The sequence below is a fragment of the Heterocephalus glaber genome, unplaced genomic scaffold (assembly GCF_053883595.1).
Source record: "Heterocephalus glaber isolate CG9 unplaced genomic scaffold, H.glaber_assembly_v1.0 deba00001428, whole genome shotgun sequence".
Lineage (NCBI taxonomy): Eukaryota > Metazoa > Chordata > Mammalia > Rodentia > Bathyergidae > Heterocephalus > Heterocephalus glaber.
Window position 1 is genome coordinate 30,542,737 of NW_028258293.1, and position 12,224 is coordinate 30,554,960.

General features: G+C 38.3%; 1 protein-coding gene across 9 annotated transcripts in view; it reads left to right on the top strand.

Moving 5' to 3' along the window:
* The window catches only part of Uvrag (UV radiation resistance associated), a 360,643-nt gene that overhangs the window by 332,745 nt on the left and 15,674 nt on the right, over positions 1 to 12,224 (top strand). For all 9 annotated transcript variants that reach the window (XM_087211958.1, XM_087211956.1, XM_087211960.1 and 6 more), the window contains one exon: positions 2,619 to 2,710. In XM_087211958.1, the coding sequence (XP_087068084.1) occupies positions 2,619 to 2,710 (92 nt within the window). The remainder of the gene's footprint in view (positions 1 to 2,618; positions 2,711 to 12,224) is intronic.

Below are 12,224 nucleotides of genomic sequence, written 5' to 3' on the forward strand. Positions count from 1 at the left end.
CCAGAAATAAACAAAAAGGTACAAAAAAAGGAATAATATGTGATATCGTTCAGGAGTGAACAATATTTGTATAGGTATAATGAAGTAAACACAAAGAGTTTATTTAACAAAAAGTGTGATACTGAATACATTGAGAGGATAAGCAAGGGAAGTGAATGTGGAGGGGTAGAAAGTCAAATTTTCATTTTATTAATAAAAAATCAGTAGAGGGCCAGGGATGTAGCTCAGTGGTGCTGCCGCCTGCCCCACAAGTGCAAGGACCCGAGTTCGATCCCTAGTACCAAAAAAAAAAAAAGAAAAATCAGTAGGTAATATGTGGAAGAAGGGATGAAATGTTTGTGTGAGACAGAAGAGGAGTAAGAAAGCTAAGTTCTCATCTTTCATTGCAAGAACACAGTAGATAGTGTCTAAAATGGGGGAAAGCATAAGAATATTAATATGAACTTAAAATTTAGAAAGATGAGGGTAAAGAAGAAATAGCTAAAAGCGGTTGCCACTAAACAACATTATAAACCTTATGGTAATGTAGACTTAGAATTCGTAAACATACATGTACTTAAATACATGTACATGTATTTATTATGTATGTATTTCTCTTGTAATTTTCTATGTTGAAAACTGAAAGGGTGGTATGATAGAACTGGGAGCTGTAACTAAAAAGTTCTGTCCTTGGCTTTGTCCCTTGTCAACCCTGTGACTTTGAACAGGACATGTGCCTTCTTGAGCTTTAGTTTCTTCATTTTGTAAAAGAACAGAGGTAAGAAAGTTGAACTCCAGGCTCTCTTTAAGCTATAAAATCCTAAAAGTCTATGATACAATTATAGTGCTACACAACAGTTGCACAGTTAAGACCTGGGTGGAGGCTTGAAGTTCCCGTTTTCCTTTTTTGGTTGAAATCAGACTTGGAGAGAAATCTTCATTTTGGTCTCTGAAAAGAATTCAACACCCACCTTCCATTGTGAAGCCTGGGGCAGGCAATTGACTGTGTACTGGCTCAGAGACACAGAGCTTGGTGTTATTTCAGGATGGGTTTTTTTTATATTTAATATTTTTCAGTATGAATCACAGGTGAAATTTTCATGCCATGTGTAAACAATTTCACTTTTTTATTGAAACAATGAATTCAGGAATGTCATGTTGGGACATCAGCCACTTTGCTTTTATCAATGTATGGAAAAATGCTTCCATATTAATACAAGAAATGATGTAATTTAATATGGGGTAGATCTTATAATTCAAGGTCAGCAAATCTCAGGAGGTGATTTAGGTCACCAAGCTAGGTTTTAAAAAGATGAAGAATATTTTCCCTCTGTCTTCTCAGGTACTGTTACTAATTTTTTTCTCAGGCTTTGGAGTAGATGGTGGAGTAGCATAGATTGTGAAAAGCAGGCCCTGGCTAATATAGCTGGGCCATTATCCTTGGAGAAGTTACTTCCCCTTTCTGGGCCTTGGTTTTCCCATCTGCAAAAGGAAAAGATTAGAGCTTAAATAATATTCAAAATATTTTTTAGTTTTAACATTGTATGTTTCTGCCTCCTTGCTCTATGTGCATAGACATTCAGACTGTTCTGGAGACCCAGTTACATTTTAGTGTTTCTCTTTAAAAGCTCACTCTCAGTGAAAGTGAACTCTGTCTCTGTTAAGTGTCACTTACTGAGAAAAATCAACTGAATACTAGATACAAACAAAAAAAATTGCTGTTGTTGGTAATGGATTTTATTTTTAAGAAAAGAAAATATTAAAAATTTTACATAAGTACTAAAAAAGGTAAAACCCTAAGACTAATGTTCCTTCATGTTTGTATACTGGTACCAAGTTCTAAAATGTATAAACTTTCTTCACGTATATTCTGTCATTTGAAAAACACATTTTTGTGAGTGTTTCTGGGGTACAGATGAGCATATGTATTAATATATATCCATTATGGTCTGTTAGGAAGCAAATGGTAGTATTCAGAGACAGAGTGAAAAGAGGTAGTTGAAAACCATTTAGCAAATTATCCAAAGTACAAAGAAGGAAACATTTAGGAAATTGCCACTGGTAGAAAGAGTCTGACAAAGGGTAGAGGTAGCCCATGCACCAGTGGTTTTCTCATACCAACTATCCAGCGCCGCTCTGCTTCTGGACAATGAGGAGAGCTGGAGACCAGAGATATGGAGCACAGCCCCTGTCAGAAGTAGCTTGCTGTTCATTTGTTTAATGAGCAGTGGCTGAACACCAGCACTATGCCAGACATATAAATCAGAGATGAATACAAGTGGTCCTTATCTTTCTTTATACAGAGGGAAGGGCCAAGAAGAGAAGAGAAGCTGCCAGTATCTAAAATGAAAAACAGTGCTCATTTTGTGCTGTATGTCCTTGGAGTTGTTGTTAGCAAATGCTACCAGGGCCAAAGAGCAGAACAGATGACTAGCTACAGTCGGCACTCTCAGTCTTCTGCAAGTTTAGACCGTAAGGGAACAGTAAATGAAGAAACTATTAAATACCATACAAACTGTGGTTTGTATGTGCATTTACATTTCCTATTTTATAGCTCAAAAAATAACTTGTTCATTTTTCTGTAGCATTGCCTAGAATCTGCCAAAACATCTTTTAATTCTGTTCTTCTACCTTTGCAGCTAAGATATCAACATGGACTAGGGACTCCAGACTTGAGGCAAACCCTTCCTAATCTGAAAAACTTCATGGAGCATGGACTAATGGTCAGGTGGTGAGTATCATCATCTTGACAACCAGAAACTGACATGAACCTGAAAAACTTTCCTGACTTGCACACAGCTGCACACTTGGACTTTGTTCTGCAATAAGATATCTGAAGAAAGGGAAAGATCCACCTGGCTGAGGATAGGAGGTCCAGGGGTATTGTGAGAACAGTGGGAAGTTGGCTGGGCATAGCTGAGGCCAGACCTGGAGGACAGCTCGTACTGTTCATGGAAAGGAGATGTAGGGCCTAGTAGTTTTTCGAAGAACATGTGTATCAAATAGGCATCAGCATCAGTGACTATGAGACTGAAGGAGGAAAGCAGGCAAGGAGGAGGTATGGTTCTCAGGACCTCATCTGAGACCAGGGTACATATTAAAATATGTCTGTATTTGGTATTAGTGTCTGTTGTACCACAAGGTGGTACATTTTAAGCTGCTGCTTAAAAGGCTTTGTCAGGATAAACTTGACCCTTTTAAGAATCGAAGGGTGGCACAGGCCTGTAATCTCCATGCTCTCAGAGGCTGGGGCAGGAAGATTGCAAATTTGAGCCCAAGCTGGGTAAGCTAGCAACTTAAAGAGACTTTGCCTCTAAAAAAGATGGCTAGGGATGAAGACGCTGGGTTTAATCCTCAGTATTGGAGAAAAGGAGAGGGAAGGGAGAAGGGAGAGAGGAGGAGGGGAAAGAGAAGGTGAATCTGATACAAAGAAGACGTTAGTTTTACTTAAATAAATGGAAAGCTATGAGCTCTAGCCATTTAGTAATTCTTAGAATTTGAATCCTTGAGTAATAGGAGCAACTTACAAAATCATGGGAATGGCAATCAGGCCTTTAGAGTTAAAACTGCTGGGAGTTACATAGTCTTTTGTAAAGAGCACTGGTTTCTGATCCCATTGTGGGATCTGCTTTTTCTGATCTGCTGTGTGGATTTGAAGTCCTGCCTCTCTGAAATTTGATTTTCTTTTCTGCAATCCTTCCTTTGCTCATCTCACCAGTTTGTTGTAATGATGAAATGGAATACTAGATGGGAAAACTATTGGGGGGTATACAAAATCGGTTTTGTTTTCTTCTATGCCATGAGGATAAACTTTGAAGATAATAAGAAAGTGACATCTATGGTTCATCTTTACTTTGAGAGTTCTGATTTTTTGTCCCATATAATCTCAAATGAGAGATTGCCAACATCTGGCTTTAGGTAGAACTCTTGTTAAACAAATACTGTACACCATTGTTTAAAGAATTCTACTCAGAATGTCAAAATCATTTTCAAAGCTTCGAATTGATATGGATGGAGGTGGATGCCTTGAGAAATGCAGAGAAAGAATTGCATTTTAATGTAAACTAGTGCTAATAATAATAATAGAAATGAGCTAGCAGACATTTAGCATCTGCATCTCTGCTGTAGACACTCTGGAAGGTAACAAGAAAAACAAAGTTCAAGCCCTGCTCCCAAAGAAGTTGCGGTACACTGTAATTGGAAGCAAGGAATATAATTCATGAGAAGTTTTCTAATGCTAACAGTAAATATGCTAAAATAGTGAAAAAAAGAGGCACCCCATAAAACTACCTGATTAATCACTAAATAAATCTTACTTAGTACTGATAGCAGATTGTCCCTGTGTCATTTATTTGAGGGGCTGTCATTTCCCCACCTCTCTCATGTACCGAGTATTGCTTATGTGCACTGATCTGTCTGTAGGCTTCCTATTCTGCTCCATTATTTTATTTGCCTATCCATGGGCTAGAATCACGTTTTTAATTATTATTGTAAGATGTAATTTCTGTAAGTTTCATTGAGGTTGGAGGCTGCCCAATAAATAAGTTCTCCTCCTATGAGAATTGGAACCATTTGTGAGAAAGGATACAAGAGACAGACAAGTACAGTCAAAATGCCAGTTTTATTACTGAGAAGACAACCACTTGGAAAATGTGGCTTTAGATCTGTAATAAAAAGAGCTTGCAAAGACATCATTCAAAATTATACTTCCCCTTGCCATCACAATATGACCTGGAGAGCCACTGCTTTCCCCACAGAGGAGGCCTCAGCCATGTGGCAGAGAGTTATCAGATGACTTCTCTGCAGGAGCCCAGGCCAGCCTGAGCCAAGGTTACCCTGATTGTTTGGTCTGTAATCACCAATCAGAAAAGTCTTCCTCTATGACAGAGTGGTCAGATGCTGAGTCAGGAGTGTTACTTTAAGCCAAGCCCTTCATGGGAAGAGAGAGGAAAATATCTCCAGCTTTCTTGTTAACTAGCAAGGAGAAACTCCTACTTAAGGTGGTTCTACAAAGCTCTTGGCTTTCCTTAAGAATCTTATTTGAGTGATTTGACTGCTTTACAATATTGAGTCTTCCTAACTGTGAACATAGTATCTCTCTTTATCTGTTTTCTTTCATTTTTAATGTACCTCAGTAGTTCTATAATTTTCTCCACGAAGGTCTTATCTTTTATTAGCTACTTAGACCTAGTTAGCTTAGACTTTTGATTGCTGTTATAATTTTTATTATAATAATAATTATTTTGTGATGTACATAGGAATACTGCTAATTTTTTTATTTGGAGAGTATGTCCAACAATCTTGCCAACATTAATTATAGTGTTTTGTTTTAGAGTCTCTCAGATTTTCTGTGCACACAGTTAGAATTTCAGTGAATGATGATGTTTCTATTTTTATAGCTTTTATTACTTTGTATTGTCTTACAGTTTATTGTGCGATAGGAGCAGCAATAGTGAATATCCCTGCCTTGTTCCTGACTTTAAACAAACGTTTAGCTTTCCACCATTAACTGTTATATTTATTGCAGATCTGAGTAGATGTCTTTCTCCAGAAAGAAGAAGTTTCTTTCTATTCCCAGCTTGTTAAGCTTGTAGTTTTTAAACCATAAATGTGTGTACAGTATTTTGAATTGTATACTATATTTTCTTCTTTAATGTTTTAATATATTAATATTAATGCATACTATATTTTTCTTTAATGTGTTAATTTGTTAATATTAATGCATTTCTAATGTTAAATCATCTTTGCCTCCTACAATAAACTCTACTTAGGTATGATATACTTTTTCCTTCATTAGTGGAGTTTTTTGCTAATGTTTTAGAATATCTACATTTGTGAACTGAAATGAAAATGGTCTATAATTTTTCCTTCTCTTAAAATCCTTGTCTGACTTTGTTTATAACATGACCAAATATCATGAGGTGATAACTACCTCAGAGAATAAATTGAGGAGCTTTCCCCTTTTTTTTCTGTTCTCTAAAACAGTTTTTATAAGACAGGAATCATCTGTATTTTGAAGGTCTGATAGAACTTAGTAAAAACCTCATAGATGTTGTTGTTGTTTGTTTAATAAGGGAGAGAGTGTCAGTTTTTAACTATTGATTTACTTTCTATATAATGACATCTGTTTATGTTCAATTCCTCATTAATTCACTGCAATCTGGTTTGCTATTCTGTAAGTATACTGACATTTCCTTTGCCTAGCAAGGGGGCTACTAAACTCTGTTACCAACCCCACAGGTCACTTTTCTGTCTTTATCTTGTTCAACATCTTAGTGGTCTTTGACCTTGCTGGCCATTTCTGCCTTCTTAAAACATTGTCTTTTCTTGGCTTCCATAGTCCTGCCTTCTGCTGGCTTTCCTCCTGTGGCTGTTTTTCTCTTCTGCATATTCTTGTTCCTCTACTTGATCATGAAGTATTGAATTTTCTTTGGTTTCATCTTAGCTTTTCTTTTTTTTTCTCTGCACTCTCCTCATGTGTTTTCCTTTATTACTGTAGTTTTGGATTTACTATAGATTTATGACTCCCAAAATTATATTTCTAGTGTAAACCTCTCCTATATATTCTAGATAACCAGAGACCTACCTGACACTGCTCCTTGGAATATCATAGGCATCACCTTCAGGATATTTAAAACTGTCCAGCAAATAGCATTCTACCTACTCGCTCAGACCAGGAAACATCCTTGGTTCTTTTTTTTCCCTTACTCCCACCAGGTCTGATCTAATTTACCAGCAAACCCTTCATTACTGCCTGCAAGATATATATTTCAATCTGACCACTTCCCACATCTCTACCATTGCCTCCGCAGTCTATGCCACCATCTTTTCTTACCCAGACCACTGTGCCAATACAACTTTTCCTCCTGGTTTTATTCTTGTCCCACCATTATTCGTTCTCCACACTTGCCAGCATGGTCTTCTTAAGCTCTAGATGTAGCTTAGTCACTCTGAAGTTTCAGTGGATGTGATATCTTGGGATAAAATCTAAGTTCTTTTCCATGAAGAAAAGTCAGTTCCACCTGACTCTGCCATCACTCTATCCACTCTCATGTATCACTGCTGTTCTGATCTCCATTTACTTACATGAACAAGCTCTTTTTTTGTCTGAGTATTACATTCACTGCTCCCTTTGTCTAGAACATATGCTCTCCCTGTTCCTTCTCTCCTACCACCTCCTCGTCCTGTCTGCTCATAGAGAACAGACGTTTGAGAGAAGGCACATCAGTTTTATTGGCAAAGAACAGACCGCATAAGCTAGAGTCCACGTTCATTTTAGGAATGAGTAGGGCTAGGGGAGGGGCCATGGCTCAGCGCTCTAGAGTACTTGCCTAACATACTCAGTGCCGGGTTTGGTCCCCAGCACCGAAGGGGAGGGGGGCTGGGTTTTGAGAGAGCTCATACAATTTAGCAACCCTTTTTAAGCTTCTTAAGAAAGAGAATACAAAATTACAATTAGAAAATTAGAAAAAAATGTATTTACAATGAGAACCAAAATAAAACAAATTACTAGAAGCTTAGAGATGAGTCCTTTTTCTTCTGAGATCTCTTTAGACAGTTTATTCAGCATACTGTATTTGCATGGAAATGTTTCCTCATTGCAAACTGGCTGCCCTTCCCTGCTAAAACACTGTAATTTCCAGCAACTCTCAGTTTTAAGGCACAAAGAAGTTAAATGATTTTCTGAGCATATTTGACCCATGAACCTGCAGTAGTAAAACAAGAATCTTGATCTCCTGGCACTGATGTAGCAAACCCATTAAGACCAAACTTATATATTTACATAATGCCCCTCTGTGCCATCTGTGCCAAGCACATTAACACAGAATGAACAGTAATGACTGCTTTATGGAACTCTAATGAAAAAATGGCTACTAAGATAGATGCAGAAATACAGAAAAACGAATGCTGCATAATGGTTCCAACTCAAGACCACTGTAGGAATCCTGGCTGGAAGTTAGAAAGCTAAACAAAGCCGGAACAAGCACTTTTAGCCTCAGAGGAAATCTGAGAACTTCTGAAAGCAACCTTAGATTGAAGAGTTACCTCCTGAGCCTGTGCTCTTTGGGGCAAAGGGTAAAAAAACTCACGTTCCTAAGGGAGGCACTTACATCTTTTGTAAAAGGAAACACTCCCATTTTCTTTGTGGTTGTAACCATTCACAGATTGGTCCCTATGGAAGCATAGTGCTGTCTGTTCTTTCAGTGTGGAGGATTTCAAACTGGCTGAGGATCAGTGCATTCGCTGAATTCCTCCTTATGGTAAGCTTCGAAGTTATGTCACAGCTTGTTTTGTTACATTTTCTAAAGAAATGACTGATAAAAATTCTTCTAAAGAACTGATTTTTTGCATATTATAGAATTCTTAACCAATCTTAGAAGCATCTACTTGACTAATCTTAAAATGAACCCTTTTTTCCTCATGAACACAGTCACAGGGGCACAGTGCTCAGTGTTCTGTGCCAGCTCTTTCCAAAAGCAGTCCCTGTTTTCTCATCCAGGGATTACAAACTCAGTCATGACTGCCAAGCAATACAATTTTGAAGAGCAGAACCTCAGCTCAGAGTCTGTGCTCTCAAATACTTTGGTTATAAGTCACCAGGATCCCATTTAAACATCCTATTTTTCTTTCTTTTCCTACTGACTCTGAACTGGTCCAAGACTCACTGACATGCTCATGTGCAGCTGACATGGGTGCTAAGTTGCAGTCAGGGAGGAATGTGTGTGCAGGCTGCTCTTGCTGGCTGCCATGAGGCAGTGAACTCAGAGTGAGTCCCAGAGGGTATGTGCTATGGCTGCTGTGGACGGCTGTACAAGGCCCCAGCATCCAGGTCTTGAGACAGTGCCTCTCCCAGCCCATCTCAGCTGACCCCATACAGAACGCTTATTTCTGACCTCAGTTTTTTTACTCTGGTGAGTTCCTTCCCCCTACGATGGCCTGCTCCTTCCTCTGTCCTGTCCAAATGCTGCATTCACTGCAAGGTCCAGATCATGTCCTACCTCATTCTTCTCTCATTAGCTTAAGTCATGTTTCCACCAGATCTCACTTACTGGCTTGTGAGCAGCTTGGAGCTGTGTCTTACTGGCTGTATCTCATTCTGCTCTGTGGTCCCAGCCTAGAATAAGGGAAGCGAATGAATAAGCCATCTGACCTCTTCTATTTGTGGAATATGAACTTGTATTCAAGGAGCTTATAATATAAGGCAATGAGAGAGAAACCAAAAAATGAATAATACAAAATAGAAAGTGCAATAAGAAAGGAGCATAAGTTATTTCAAACATTCAGAGGAAGCCCTTTACTTCCTGGCATGAGGTATGTGCATAAGCCTTCAAAGGAAATGGCATCTGAGTGGACATGGAACACAAGTGGACCTCCCATGCATGTGAGGATCGAGGTATAATATGGAGTTGCTTAAAGAAAAGTAGCCCAATAAAGGCAAGGCAAGGGGCATCACAATACCTGACTTGAAATTATACTACAGAGCTACTGTCATAAAAACAGCATGGTACTGACAAAAAAGACCTGAGGATCACTCAGCCACCTTATCTTTCACAAAAGGGCCAAACACATTCACTGAAGGAAAGATAACCTCTTTAATTAGCAAGTGGTGCTGGAAAAACTGGCTTTCTACATGCCAAAGACTAAAACTAGATCCATATCTCTCACCATGCACTAAACTAAAATCAAAATAGATCAAAGATCTAAATATTAAAACAGAAACACTCTACTGGAAGAGAGACTAGGTAGAACTCTTGAGGACATGGGGTAGGCAAAGACTTCATGAAGAAAACCTAGACTTCACAGGAAATAATATAAGAATCAACAACTGGGACCTCATTCTATTAAAAAGTTTTTGCACTGCAAAAGAAATCACCAACAGAGTAAGGAGACAACCCACAGAGTGGGAAAAAATTTTAGCCACTAGTCCTTCAGATAAAGGGCTAATATCTAGAGCATACAAAGAATTGAAAAAAATCAGACCCCCAAATGTAAAGATTCAATCTAAAAATGGGCATCTAAAATGAATCGACATTTCTCCAATGAAGAAGTAGAAACAGCAGATAAATATATGAAAAAGTCTTTAACATCAGTGGTCATCCAAGAGATACAAATTAGAACAACACTGAGATTCCATCTCACCCCAGAAAGAATGACTAATATTAAGAAGTCAGTCAACAACAAATGCTGGCAGGGCTGTGGGGAAAAAGGAACCCTGCTGCACTTGTTGGTGGAGTGTAGACTGGTATGACCACTATAGAAATCGGTGTGGCGATTCCTCAGAAAAGTTAGGATTGGAGGTCCCATTTGACTCTGCTGTTCCCCTTCTAGGTATCTTCCCAAAAGAATTAAAAGCATCCTACCAGAACAATATATGTGCGCCCATGTTTATAGTGACACAGTGTGTAATAGCTAAATCTTTGAAACAGCCCAAATGCCCATCAACCAATGAATGGATAAAGAAGATAGGGGTTTTTTAATGCAATGGAGTACTACTCAGCCATAAAGAAAGATAAATGTGAGACACTTACAGCTAAATTGATGCACCTTGAGACTATACTCATAAGTGAAATAAGTTAGACACACATGTGTATATATCACATTGTCTCTCTGGTGTGAGAAACAAAGGATAAATAAGGACCAAAATGTATAATAATGTGAAATAGGAAGAAATTGTTCAAAAGGAGAGGGAAACTAAGAAGGGAGGAGGGGGAAAAAAGAAAGGAGAAAGGAAAAAAAAACAGAAAAGAAAAAAATGGAAACAAAGTTTTTGTAAATAGGGAGGTAGAAGGAAGGGGAGAGGATTGGGAGAAAAAGAAGAATCAAGATATGTGCAGGTACAAATTCCCTTTGATGAATGTGATCGTTATGTATATTTAAATTGTACCAATGAAATTAACTACTTCTCCATTAAAAAAAAGAAAGTAGCACAGTTAAATGGAAAGGAAACTGTAAATCATAAAACTTGGTGAAGAATATAAGAGCTTTAAGACGGAAAGGAACAAAAAATGTTTATTTTTTTCAATTCCATTGATTAAATAACAAGAATAAGGAAGCACAATGGTTGGATGAGTGGCCTAAAACATGTTTGCTCTAGCTGAGCATAGTAGCACACACTTGTAATCTCAGCACCCTGGGAGCTGAGCCAAGAGAATCACAAGTTGGAGCCCAGTCTGGGCAATCTGGCAATTTAGCAAGACCCTGTCTCAAAATAGGGCTGAGGATGTCACTCATTGTGAAGGCCCTGGGTTTAATCCTCAGTACTGAATAAGACATGATAAAAACAAGATTGCAAAGCCATCTGTCTTGTTTTACTCATGGAATTTTTTTATACTTTCACTTATCCTGATTATAAAACTTAAACTACCACTTTTATGCAAGACAGTATGATTCAGAGGAAGGAACACTAGATTTGAGGATGGAAAATGGGGGTTCCAATTTCACCTCTCTTCCTAAATTGTTTTTTTGTTTTGTTATTTTGTGTTTTGTTTTTTGGTACTGGGGATTGAACTCTGGACCTTACGCTTGCAAGGCAGGTGGCAGAAACCACTGAGCTAAATCCCCAGCCGTCCTAAATTGTTTTTTGAGTGTCAGTTTTTTAAGAAGTTTAATAGCACCATCCCTATTTACCATGCATAGTTGTATGGAACAAATGAGATAATGTCTGTTAACATCATTTACAAACTAAGAACTAAATAAAGTATTACTAAGTATTATTCATCCATTTGACAATTCATTAACTGTCTCCTATACATATAGCACTGTTCAAGAGATGAGGGAAGATTCAAAGTGTAAGATTTGCTCTGCCTTTGCCTAGTTGACAGTTGTTTAGTTTTTAATCTAAAGGAACAGATAAGACAAATTAAATATTTTGAAGGGCATGGCTTGCAAAAATATTCCTATGCATTGTTCACTGTCACAGTCACTTGTGACTTAGGGCCTGATTTGCAACTTCAGTGGGCAGTACTACAGTGTTGGAGGACAACCTTAGACTGACCTGTTTGAAGTTCTAGGGTGGTGCACCAGCTTTAAAGAGACTGAGTCAGTCTCTGAGCTTGGCAAGGACAGAACAATGAGGAGAAGCATGCTGGGCTGTTCCTTCAGATCCCATGGAGTGTTCAGTGGACACTGTTGTTTAGTGCTGAGAAAAGCAACACATGCCTTTAGGTGAAGGCATCTCACTTCAGTGGTGAAATCGCCACATCATTCCACTGACCTGCTTCTGACCTAGTGTCTGTTTCTCTTGG